The 13,368-nt window shown below is 47.7% G+C and overlaps 1 protein-coding gene across 2 annotated transcripts in view; it reads right to left on the bottom strand.

Moving 5' to 3' along the window:
- The window catches only part of BRINP2 (BMP/retinoic acid inducible neural specific 2), a 46,969-nt gene that overhangs the window by 24,370 nt on the left and 9,231 nt on the right, over positions 1-13,368 (bottom strand). The window contains exon 2 of one of the 2 annotated variants that reach the window (XM_006033246.3): positions 1,823-2,179. In XM_006033246.3, coding sequence (XP_006033308.1) covers positions 1,823-2,103 — 281 coding nt within the window. In that variant the 5' untranslated portion in view covers positions 2,104-2,179. The remainder of the gene's footprint in view (positions 1-1,822; positions 2,180-13,368) is intronic. The other variant, XM_025214996.1, reaches the window with a different exon arrangement.

The following is a 13,368-nucleotide window of genomic DNA, read 5'->3' as shown; positions in this document are numbered from 1 at the left end:
CTGCTGTGCCAGCCTTTTACTCATCAAAAATCATCCTGCTGTTGCCCTGGGATTACCTCTATGCTAACTGGGAAGGGGAAATGCACTACAGTCTCACTGATTTGCACTTACTGGGCTGGCGTACCAGAGAGATGAGGCTGTCAGGGAGCCAGCACAGCCAGCTGACTGTTCCTCAATCTATGCCCTGGTCTCAAACCAGTTTAGAGCAGCCCCAAACTTCTCTAAACTGCACCAGATGGCTATGGTTCATATAGCAGCTGGGTATTACACTTTATTCCATCTACTGTTTCTCTCCAACCTCCAACTTTTCCCCATTCCTCACATGCTCCCTGGTTGAGGGGGTCTGCTTCTGAGCAGTACAAAGGAATGGAAGATCGATCAAACTCCCATCATGCTTTTAGTTATGCTAAGTTGACCCCAAAGAATGACACTCCTTTGTGCCAAGGGAAATACAAACCAAAAAGACGGGGTTACATGGATGATCATGTTGATGTTCAGCACACTTATCTTACCTGCCAGAAACTGGTGAGAACAGAATGCTGTCCAACATACTGAGTTTCTGAAATCCTTTATTCAAAACCAGATCTGGAAGGGGCAAAAGCTGATTTGCACAATGCTCACAAATGTATGGCAAATGCTGTAAAGGACTGATGACATATGAAGTATCCCACTGATTAATGCATTGTGAACAAGCAGGCTAAATTTATTAGGATGTTAGGTAAGTATGACTAGCTTGCTCCATGAACTGCTACAGCCATTCAACAGATTGGAATACCTTCCTCACTGCTGTTTGATTATGTTCCTAATTGTTACAATCAATAAACTAGTGGAGCTGGGATAAGGCTGGCTTACCAAACCTTTTCTCTATCCAATGGCCACCATTATTATTTAATGTATTATTAACTTCTATCACAGTAGAACCTAAAGGGTCTATCTGGAATCCAGGTCTTAACTGAGATTGTAAACTCTTTAGAGTAGAGATCATCTTTTTGTTCTGTGTTTGTAATGGCCTAGTGCAATGGGGTTCATAACTAGTCCAGGACATGGGTTCCAAGGCACTATGGTAATATCTGAGATAAACAACAACGTGTGGTCTAAGAAACTCAGCTTGCAATCCAACATACAGCTGTGATGGTCTTTGTGGGCTGCCAGAGTTCATGAATCAATTAATAAAAGATCATATGCAATGTATTAAAAAACATGAAGCAGGGAGCTAGCTAGCATCACAAAACAGCCTGTATTAATTTATTTAGACAATGAAAGTTCAGTCTTTTATTCAACCTCTCTATTGGGTAAAATTTACCTATGGTTTGGCAGAGTAATGCAGGGAGGGTTAACAAGGGTTGGTTGTATTTGCTTTCAACTCATTGGGTAAAATTCAGGCCTGGCTTCAATGAATTCAATTCTTTATATTTAAACTGCAGGTTCCCTCTCAGATGTAAGCATGTCATTCACAAATACAGAGTTTTGCCTTCATTCATTTATTCTCTTGGGTGAGTGCTGGTACTAACCACTAATACTGAGAAATGCAATACCAGCTGGAATTGTGACTCCTGAGAGCCAGGACAGTGTCCAATAGCAGTTCCCGTTTGCCTCATGCAAAGTTTACAAGGGAATTGAGAAATGAATAGTCTTTTAACTGACCCTCTGCCTGAGTGGGGAAGGGAGGAATTTCACCCAGAGCAGACCTGATCTAGACCACCAGAGGGTGGCAGCATGCCCACTCCACCCCACTTGCTGTCTCGATCACCTCTGTCCCCTTCTCTCCTGTCCAAGTAAAGAGATGGACTGGTAGGAAACAAACACTTGCTCTGCCTCTCACCTGTAAATCCTGTACCTGGTGGTGAATCCCTGCCGATAACGCTCCATGAAGTCGACGTAGTCCTGAGCTCGGTGGAAGGGTCCCCGGTCGGTGAGCAGCCAGTCCAGAGGCGCCTGGCTGGAGGAGGCGGCAGAGGCATGCTGGTCCAGTGCTGGGCCAACAGCGGTGGCAGTGGCAGTGCTGGCAAACCCCCAGCAGCACAGACTCAGGGCCAGTAGTGACAATGCCCATGGAACCATCAGCCACAGCCCATTAAACCGAGTGCCACGCTGCCACCTCATGCTTCTCCCATGCAGTTGGCTTCTTCATTCTCTCGCTACTCTCTCCACCGTCAGCACTCCTTCAGGACCTCCTATTCTGCAAGAATAGGTCGGTAAGGGGGAACTGGTTAGATAGGCCAACCTGTACAGAAACCACCTGTATTCTGCATGCCGTGAGGATGGATACTAGAGAAATGCATAGCAAACTGCATGGGTGGATGGGTGGTATTATGATGGATGATCTAGAAATGCATGACAGATTGGATGGATGGATAGTGTTATGATGGACACTCTTGAAATATAGGCCAGGGGCTAAGAGAATGTGGAGCTGAAACCATTTAATAATAACACACCGCGGCTGCTTGTTCTGTTCTTAACTTTGTTCTTTTAAAAGTATTTGGCACTAGTGAACCGAGCTGGGTTAAAAAAGAATGGAGACTGAAGCCTTCTTAACACAACAGATAGAGCATGAGGCCTATGTCAAAACGGGTTTTCTTCCAATCTATGTGCCTCAGATTTTATCTAGGCAGCTCCTGTAATCCTGAAGAGTTTCGTCTCCATGTCATCATCTGACATGGTTCTGAAACAGCTAAGTCATCAGTCTCAGGGATGTGGTGGTGATGGAGATACAACTAAAGGGAGAGCAGGCAGGGCTCCAGCACACAGGGAAATTCATAGGAGTTGGGAATAGACTTTCAAAATGTAATATAACTTCTATGGATTCCAAGGGGATATCAGGGTGACTTTCCTCTTCATTCAGGTCTCTAAGAGCTCTGGTATTTAGCAAAATGTCAGCAATATGCTTGGGAAATGTCTGCACTAATCATCCAATCTCTTTTTCTCTGGCAACCTTCATAGATGGGCCAAAGGGAATTCCTTGCCAAGTCCTCTGTAAAACATTTTTGCAATATGACCTCTTGGGTCTGCTCCATTGGTCTCCATTGATTTAGGAGGTGAGCCCACAGTGAAACAGGGCTACCTGCTTGGGGTTGCTTTTCTTTCATGTTTTATTCCAAATCATGCACAGCTGACACTAGGGCTCTATGGCCCTCTGCCAAAATACGCTGTTACCTGGATGGAATAACCCAAACAGTGGTCTCTAATTAGCCAATCCTCTTGGAGGATTCTGGGAATGGGAGGAGCCCAGGGCCTATATAAACTACATCCAGCCTATTGCAGGGGGAGAAGGAGAGGTAGTAGTTGAGTTGTTAAAGGATAGCAGTAGCACCTGTGGCTACCAACCATGACCATGGTACTGTGTTCCAGGACAGTTGGTCACAGCCTTCCGAGTAATCTTTGGACTTGCCTGAGGTAAGAATTAATGGGGAAATGTCACTAAAGACTTTGGCTGTAGATGGTGATGCACTAAATAGTCAAATGCCACCTTTTGTCAGAATGACTTCTTTCCCTTCCTACCCCCTCTGTACTGGACATACTGTCCTGGCCTGGCAGACAAAAGCATGGTGCTGTTTGGTATCAACAGGAGGCCCAGCCAATAGGTTGCGCATGAGTCAGGATATGGAGAGAAGATGCTGGAGGTAACTAAGCTTTGGGTGCTGGAGGGCTGCTGGCCCTCAGTCTGTAGGTGCCCTGCTGTCTCCAGAAAAGTAAGGCAATGGGAGAAAGAGGCTGTGATGCATTTCACTTCCTTGTAAACTTTAAGAATCAATAATTCTTTTGTGTTCTGGAAGTATAAAGTAAATCTCTTTTCTCTGTGTGCTCTTGTGGTGTCCCATCTTGCCTATGTTTGACTCCCTCCTTGGTCCTCCACTAATTTTGACTACCCTGGCACACAGCACTTGAAGGGAGGGTATTTTGCTTGTTATATAGGGGTTGAAAGAAGGGATCCTTTGCTTGTATTTGTCCCAAGAACATTTATATATTCTCTTCTGGTCCTTCACAGATTTCTCCCCCCCACCAATAAATAAATAAACAAATAAATAAAAAATCAGTTGAATTCAGGGAAGGGAATTCTTCCTCCTGTATGGATTGTGATCTTTTTACTACTCTGGGTTTTCATTCAGTAAGTCTGCAAAGGGACTATCAGAGAAGGAACTATTAGCCTGAAAACAAACTTATGGGATATTTGCCAATACTATCCCTGGCATCACATTCTGCTGGCTTCTTGTGCCAAGAGGTACCCCTGTGGAAAGAGACTCATCAGTTTCCATGAATCAGCCTCTTTGTTGATCTAAGTCTTTCACAGGAGGCTACTGATTATGAGCTAGGATCTAGGTGGTTTCTCTGCCCAACAGTACCTGGCTAATCCAGGGAATGGAGCATGCTTGGGTGCCTCCCCTTTGGTCTTGCTGCGAGCTGGCCAAACATGTCTGCATCTCAGTGGGGTTTTGCCTGGATGTGTCTCTAACTAGAACTGCTGTAAGTAGATCTCTTTACTTCTCTAGTATTCCTGATGAAACTCCCGCCTACCAGATCATTGCCTGTAGCATGATATGCTCTGGGTAGGTTTCTAGCCAAATGAACAGTCCATTGTCCCTGTGGCCTGGCATGTGTTATTGCCATTCAGTAATGCATTGCCAACCCAGTGATGAAATAGAATATGTCCTCATCTCAATGTGATGTAGTAATTTTGGTTGGCTGTTAGTGGGATGGTCCATAAAGTCCCTTGCTTACTGCTATCCTCTCCACTATCACAGAGGAGACTTCCCCAAGCTAATGGGACCTGCAAAGCACATAGGCCACATCTCTAGGACTTTCCTTCTGTCCTTGGGCCTGCTGCTGACCAAGTAAACCCCAAACGAGCATGCCAGAGATCAGCAATTAGACAGAGTAAGCACCCCAGGAGCACCTCAGAGCTGACATAATCATCACCTCCCCTCCCTGGTGACACTTTCAGGTTCTCCAGGATAGAGGTGCTCACACTCAAAACCTAATGAAGCCATCTCCTTTGCCTAACTATTAGGGCTTCTTACATTTTACACTTGGTGCTCAAATGTGGATTGGTGTTAGTGTTAGCTTGAATTAGGAGCAGTTGCATCTCAATGCTAAAAACCTTTGACTGTCTTCTACCTGCACAGCTGTGACTTGCTGCTGGAGGACTGGTGAGTAGGGCATGACTAGTAGCTACAGCTGTGAGTTGCCACTACAGGGCTGGTGAGCCCAAACAAGCTGCTAGCCGTGCTGTAGCTCCAGAGGTGTGAGAGATGGGTTACAGAGTGGGAGGGGAGGGTCAGAAACATGAAACTGGGAGGCAGAGAGTTAATGGGGTGGGGGGGTGAATTATGAAAGAGAAGGTAGAAAGGAAATGGGGGTGAGAAGGGTGGTGAAATGAAGGAAGTCAGCCACTAAAGGGTAAAATAAAAATTATAAAAAGGCGAATTAAAGAAGGTCTCCAGTTTTAATAAACTGGGAATGGGGTGTGAGAGGTGCTGGTCTTACTTCCTGCGGTGGCTGAGAGGTGGGAGCAGTGAGGGAAGGTGTTTTTGGGGGAGCTACTGCCCCTGCCCTGTGAAGCAAGCCCCAGCTCATGGGAACCTGATCTGGACACCTTCCTTGTTTTTGTTTCCTCCTCCGACCCCCTAGACCCCACTCTTGGACCCACCCTGCAACCTAGGTAGCTGGCATGTGCTCTACAGGCCATCTGAATGGGGTTGCACCCCTGGGGGTGGGAGTCCCAGTCCTGGGGACAAAGGAGGAGTTGGCTTGGTGCCAGACCCAGGCCCTGGGCAGTGGACTTAAGGGGGTGCAGAGTCTGTCCACACAGAACAGAAGGGTGGGGAAGGGCACACTGCATCCTGGGATGCTGGAGGACTGCAACTTGAGCAGCTCATCTGTGGGGAGTGGCCCTACTAGTGGACCACGAAACATAAACATGCCGTGGAGTGGTGTGGCTTTAAGCTACCTGCAGTGTGCTTAAATTTAGTTCCAGGTGTTAATGTGTGGACAATCCAGGGGTTCAGAGCTCCAGGATCCACCCAACATTAATGTGCAACAAGGCCCTTGGTCTCTGCTGTGCCTGAACAGGACCAAATGCATGGAGCTTCTTTTGTTCATACTGGACCCAGGGTCAGGAGGGAGGTAATGCAGACACCCTCATGGAGGACAAGAACCTGGACTGGATCCCTGTGGTCAGGATTTGGTAGACAAATCCATCAGTGGTTTATCCAGTATGCACGCTCTAAAATAGCAGAACCCAGTTCATTTCTCTGTCCTAGGGTTCCAATTGCAGAGGTAACAATGTTCAGTGACAGCAGCAGGAACAGCTTGTCACAATCTCTGCATCAGCTGTCAAATCAAGTAGAGCAATTACAAAAAAAAACCAGACAGAAAACAAAATAAACTGTTAAAGAAATGGATATCACTTCCAATCAGAACCAGATTTTCTGCAGAGTTGAGCTCCTCTGTAGGCACCAGAGTTTCAAAAATGAGATTATTTGTACTGGGTTCATATGAGGAGCTGAGGTTGGCAAAAAAATCCTCCCACAAGTCACTATGGGACTTGCTGGGGTGGAGCGCTTTGGAGTGTGGGTGTTGAGCACTTGAAAATCAGTTCCTTAGTATTGTCTTCTCCCAGGGCTTACAACTTCGGTCTGTTCCAGGTTGGCAAAGAGAGCCTACTGCTGCCTCCCAGGGGAATTAGAATAGGGTGAATAAGGGAAAGATCAGTCGGCAGATTGATCGGTCTAACAGTAGTGTCAGGCTCTATTCAGGCTGTCTAAGACTTGCTCAGGGGGCATAAAATACTTGAAGAGCCTTAATGAGATCACAGCCTCCCATCCACCTGGATGGATTTAGCACTGTGAACAGAACCAAAGCTGATCTTCAGTCAAGGCCCCCAGGTCCCATGACACCAGGTGAGCCAGCAGAGACCCTCCAGTGGACAGCTTAGTAAGAGCTGTGCTGCTTTTGTCTTGGATGGAAGAAATTATTTTCATATAGTAATGGCTTCCAGATGGGACCTCGGGGCCCATCCAGAATGGATCCTGGCTAGGAGCTTTGCTTTGAGTCAATGTTCCTTGCTCACTTGATAGGGTTGGCTGAAGCTGGGGAGTTACAGGGTTCAAAGCTGCCTGCTCTGCAGAATTTGATTGTGGATGGAGCATTTTTTCTGCCTCATTGGTTTTCGTCAGGAGGTGAAGAACAGTTCAAATTGCTCTTCGCTTTCAGCTTTTTAGTCGTCAGCACAAAACTTCTGAACTTTTCATTGGCTAATATAATGTTTGATGTAAAAATCGGTAACTGGGACACCGAATGTGCCATCTACGGATTGTATCTGCCCCTAGGCCAGTAGTCCAGAGAGCTGCTACTGTCACAAAGATGAAGAGGAGGCCAGTTCTTAAGATGCCTTCTCCTACTGGTTGTGACCCAGCCTAGTGATTTTTAGTTATAGCTTCAGTGTTGACTAACCAAATGCAAAGCAAGAGGCACCTAATAGATGTGGAACAGCCTTTGGGCTTGGGTTTTTCTGTGAGGTAAAGCCACTCTAATTGACAGGAAACATCAAAACTTAAGGGCGCCTGTACACGAGCAGCAAGGCTGCTCCAACACACTATAATTACACCTTGGAGCAGGCTTGATGTAATCAGGTCTGCTGGAGTGTGCTAATTAGCATGCTCCAGCAAACTCCAGCATCTCATGTATCAGCAACCCCACACTTAAAAATGGTGGCAGGGCGCTTTAACTAAAGCCCATTGAACGAGCTTTAATTAAAGTGACCCTGGTGCCATTTTCAAGCTGATACACAAGATGCTTTGGGTGCTTTCTTAGAGTGGCTCTCAGAGCTGCTCTAATTAAAGCATTCCCCACCCCCTCCCAACTCCTGGAGCATGCATATAAACACTTCAAGTGCTCAGAAACCTAAAGAAGCAAACTGCAAATTGGCCTGTGCATGTTAGCGCTGTGGAGGTCAGCAGAAGCCAGGAAGCAGTACAGGGCTGCCACTCCTGGGTTCTCTTCCTTGCTTTATGTGATCATGGACAAGTCTCTTCTCTTTACCTCCCCTTTCCCTGCTTATAATTAATCATGGTTAATATCACACTGAGATTTAGGAATGAGCCTGCTATACATGAATTTTTATTGTGGGGATGGCAGGCAACAAAGGGGAATTTTTTTTTTTGGTACCAATACAGTTATGCCTTGCCCTAAGAAAGGAAATGCACAGAATGGCTACAGATTGGAGCCATCAGATTCAAGGGTGTTTTGTTTACAATTTGTCGTCTTAATACTTTCCAAGTCCTGTTTCTGTGTCTGAGTGTGTGGGAAGGTGTAGAATAGGGTTGGAGGCTGGGAGGGGATTGTGGCCACAGGAGGCTTTCAGGAGAAGCTACTGTACTAGCAAAATACGTTCCACATCAAAACCATCTGGGTGCCTTTATAATAAGAATTATATCCATATGTTTAGTAAACTTTCTTGTGAGTCATGAGCAACATTTACAGCAAGCAGATGCTATGTCAGATTCTCTGGCCCAGCTCTGCCAATGCATCTCAGTCCTGAGCTGAAACCCCACTGCTCTGCCATTCCTCACTCCCCCACACAGCTCTAATAATACATCTCAATTATGACCTGCAGCAGCCCTTCTCTTCTAGTGTGAGGCCCTCACACTGCTCGGCTAATGGATGTCAATCATGACCTGCAGCACCCCCTGCTACTCCAGTCCTGGGCCCTCCACACAGCTCTGCTAATGCATGTCAATTGTAGCTTCTTACACCCCCTGCTGTTCCAATTTGGGGTCCCCACACAACTCTCTTAATGAGTTTCAATCATGGCCGTCAACAACCTTCGTTGTTCTGTTTCTCTGTGTCACCATGCTTCATTTCTGACCCATGGGTCCCCTGCTGTTTCACTCCTGAGCCCCTTATAGTTCTGCCAATGTACTTTTATTCTGACATGAACCCCCTGCTATTACAGTACTGACCCTCCAGCTCTAATAATGCACCTCGGTCCTGACCTGCCCCACTGCTATTGTAGTGCACTTACACACACATGCCCACCCCTCATCCAGTACTTCTGAACTGACCTGCTGGCTCTGCTGTTACACTACTGCTCCCCAGCTCTGACAAGGCACCTCAATCTTCTTGATTGTGTCCTGTACTATTATAGCCCTGGGCCTCAGCTAATGCTGGCTAGGTGAGCAGAAAGGTCATCAGCTTAATAAATGTACCCTAAGGGGGACTTCCCAAGGCTTTGTTATAGTAGTTCTCAGTTTCACAAGGCACCAACAAATATTAATAAGGGCAGCTGGGAGCAGGAGGGTATATGGAGGTGGGGGAGAGAATAAAGACTGCTAATGGCTTTTATTGCATGAGCAGAGGAACAGAAAACTTGGTGCTTGATGTTTAACATGGAAAAGGTTTCCCTAAAACACATGTCCATCTAGTTTGGAGCCCCCGGTTTCCCAATATCACTTTTGCTAGGTTCTCGGGACTCGTATCTCTACTGCCCACCTTGTGCCCCCGGGACCGGTTCTTTCCCCTCAGCTGAGCAGACATTGTGCTAGCCGCTGAGAATTCTGCCCTTTCATGGATGGTGCTTCCTTATGGGCCAGATCCAAAGCCTGCTCGCCTCCCACTGATGTGCAGAGCACCAGTCAGGCCCTGTGAAAGACGAAGGACTAAGACATGAGGGTAGGGGAAGGAAGATCAAAGATGGTCCTGCCTCTCAGAAGTGCTGAATGGTGATGGTGCTTATTTGTTCCTGTTTTTAAAGAATCAGGAGGCAAGATGCGTTTTGTTGGTTTGGTTTTGGGTGCCCCCTGCACCGAGTTGCACTGTGAAGTCTGGGTTGGAGGTATGTGGGTGACAACTGGCTTCTCTCAGCTGCACTGCAGGCCTTGCAGAGCTACAGAGGACTTATCTGGATTCTGACTTGTGTATTATTAGCCTAATTGACCAGCAATTCCCCGTGAGTGCATCTTTCTTACTGGTGGTAAGAGTCAAAGAACCTGTCTTTATGCAGAGACAGAATCTGAATCCTTACTTACAGTTCTCTGGTCCCAAGTGCTCAAGAATCATGAGTCTGGCTTAATTTCTGGTCTGAAGAATTTAGGGTGTACTTGGATCATGTTTTCTAGGGTCATCTTCTCCCTCTTCAACTATCAGGGCTACAAATTAATTGCTCTGTAAGTGAGAGCTATGAGTCTAACTTCATTATGTCATTCCAGGAGCTGGATCTTTGAGGTGGGGAAAACTACCCAGTGCCACTAGTGCTGCAACTCTGCAGCTTTTATGAGTAGCTCCAATGGCATTAAAGTGAGTTACTGCTTATTGGTATAACAGGCTCACTACCTGGCCCTTGTGGAACCATTTTTATTTTTTTTTTCCAGACTGAAGATTTGAGATGGAGTCATGGGAAGACAATAAACGGGGGACACAAGAGACTCATTTTAGAGTTCTTTGGAACTACTCGAGTTTAAGCAAAATTAAAACTCTCCGTCTCTCAATCTTTCTTTCCCCCAGCACCCCGTGTGGTATCTTTTTCTTTTCTTCTCTTTTTTTCTTTTAATTTTGGTTTATTCCGGAAATATGTTGGTCATGCACCACTGAGTGAAAAATACAGTGTGAGGATCAAGTATTTCCCTTGTATTGCAGACATTGTGAGTACTGAAATGTATTGTAAGATATGGCCAGGAGGATGCTCTTCTGTATAACGTACATCACCATGGTGCCAAGTGCTGGAATGAAATTAACCCGGACCATTTTTGGCAGGACATCAGAAGGTTGCCAAACAATGAGATCCACTAGGCAGTGTAAGTGTTTCCCTAAGGAAATGACTGATGTTCTCTTGCTAGAGTGATATCAAATGGGTCTGGTCAAAGCAGAATAGGCTGGATAGAGAATGATCCTGCCCTGATCCTTGAGAGGTGCTGCATGAATAATGGATTTTTCTGGTGTGGTGGCTGTATCTGATTTTGAAGAGGGGTGGGAATAGTTTTGGTTGAACTAAAACCTCTTTTAAATGAAACAAAGGTTTTGGGCCACCCCAAATCATTTTGAACCCCAAATAAGATATTTCACTTGCATAACATTAACTCCAAAATCAATGGATTTTCAAAACTGCTATCTTTTACATTTTTAGGTCAATGTTATTAAACCCAAAATGCCATTTAAAAGTAAGGCAGAAATCTGAAAATGTCAAAGGGAAACATCTTGGCATTTTCCAAATAAAACTTCCATTTTGAAAATGTCAGAATGAATATTTCAGACATCTTCAAAATTTTTGCCCCTTGTTTTTCAGAAAGAGAAATCTGCAAAACAGAACCTGATTGTGTGGTTTCCTTGTTTGTTGTTGGTTTTTTTGTTTTGTTTCTTTCTTTGACTGGGACCCCTGCAGGTGGAGCATGCTTGGCTGGGAGGATAAGATGGGCAGTGAGCAGTGTTCGGGAGCAGGACAGGGAAGCAGGTCTGGCATCACAGGGTGGTGACAGCATGGGACTGGGGCCTGGGGCACAGCCACAATCCACTCCCCATATATCCCTGCAAAGGGTGCCGTTTCTGCAGACAGGAATGTGCAGAGAGTGGATCGCAGCTGTGTCCCAGGCCCCAGCCCCATTCTATCACCACCCTGCAATCCTGGCCCTGCCCACCCGTCCTGATGACAGATGGTGCTCCCTGCCTGTGGCTCCATCCCATTTGCCCAGTCGGGCGTGCCCTGCCTGCAGGGGTGCCAGGTAGGTCTCCCACCTGCTTATCTAAGGCCCCCAGCAGTGGGTGCAGGGTGGATGGCTTGGGGTACCAGGCCAACAGGGCTGGGTCCAGTGGCAATGGAGATACTAGCGGTGGCAGCTGGAAGGAGCCGCTGGTGTGGGTGCTGCTGGGAAGTGGAGTCTGGCTGCTGCACCATTCTCACTCCGCAGCATGACCAGCTGCATGCGCCACAACCTGGGCTGCCCCCTGTGCCTGGGCCAGGCAGGTCCAAGGGACCTGGTGCAGGCTGGATAGAATCCCTTGGCAGGCTGGATCCAGCCCACGGGCTACTTTATTTATTTATTTCCCCCCACCCCCCCGCTCTAGTGTGTCTGGACTGGCAGCTTCTCTGCAGACGTAGGAAACAATGGAATTTCTGGGTAAGGACATGGGTACATTTGGCACAGTTTCAAAAAGGGAAGGTGTCAAAAGGGCAGCAGCTGTTATGTTCTAACTATTATATGTGGCCAACACTGGTACAATTCAAACCTCGCTTCATCCAGGGTTAAAGCTGGAGTAGTCTTGCTATTCCCCAGCTTGCCAACCAGTAACTATTAGAACAGGGGTGGGCAATTATTTTGGGTGAAGGGCCGCTTAACCAGTTTTGGCAGGTTGTCAAGGGCTGCCTGGGTAGCCCTGCCCCTTGGTGCCCCACCCCTTGACAGGTACCCTGCCCCCTGGTCACCATCTTGGGACCAATGTCCCAGGGCCAGCACCAGTGGGGCCCAAAGAGGGACACAGGCTGGCAGGGTCTGTGGAGCTGGGTTGGGTTGCACCAGCAGGGAGAGCAGGGAGTTGGCCTGGCTCCATACAGCCCCTGCTGGCTGGGACCCTGTGCTCCTGCCACCCTGTTCTGGGCCTTGCCTGCACTGGCCCTGGGACACTGGTGCAGGCCCCGTGCTCCTGCTGGCTCTCCGACAACTCACTCTCAGTGCCCCCCAGCCCCGAGGTACAGGTGGGGGGCAGCGCACAGCCCCAAACCCCTGCTTGCCGGCAAGGAAGAAGCTGGTGCTGAGCCCTTGCTGAAATAGCACGGGGCTCTGTGGGCTGGCTGCAGCCAGGAGGCTGCAAATAGCTGCTCCGGGCTTCAGCATATTGGCACTCTGGCACCTTCCAAGGTAGACATTGTGGTTTTTTCAGCACTCCGGCCAAAAAACATTGCGTACCCCTGCGTTAGAGGAAGGACTGGCTCGCCACTCCCCCTGGGAAGGATATCCTCTTCACCCCTGCACAGAGCCAGGGACTGGAGCAGAGCTTGGGGCTCCCAGAGAGCAGCAAGCTGGGGGGGGGGGGGGGTCCCCCCCCCCCCCCCCCTTTCCCTGCCTGGGCTCCCCCTGATACCTGCGGTTACCGCACTGAGGCAGCCATGTGCTCCCAGGCCAGAAGCCCCGGCTGGGGGGGTGGGGCCAGGTGGCCCCGTTGTTGTGGGAGCCCCCTGGGTACTACTGCCCCTGGTTCCTGTCATCTTTGACAGGCAGCCAGGGGCAGATAAATATTTATTTTCTACATTTTTTTAGGGGCCTTGCGGGCCAGATATGGACCGTATTTTGCCCACCCCTGTATTAGAACATAACACCTGCTGCCCTTTTGAAACATTCCCCTTTTTTTTAAATGGCTCCAAATGGTGTGTAGGTATGGACACAT

This window comes from Alligator sinensis, unplaced genomic scaffold (genome assembly GCF_000455745.1).
Source record: "Alligator sinensis unplaced genomic scaffold, ASM45574v1 scaffold899_1, whole genome shotgun sequence".
Classification (NCBI taxonomy): Eukaryota; Metazoa; Chordata; order Crocodylia; family Alligatoridae; genus Alligator; species Alligator sinensis.
The sequence above is the reverse complement of the archived record's forward strand: the minus strand, read 5'-3'. Positions and strand labels throughout refer to the sequence as shown.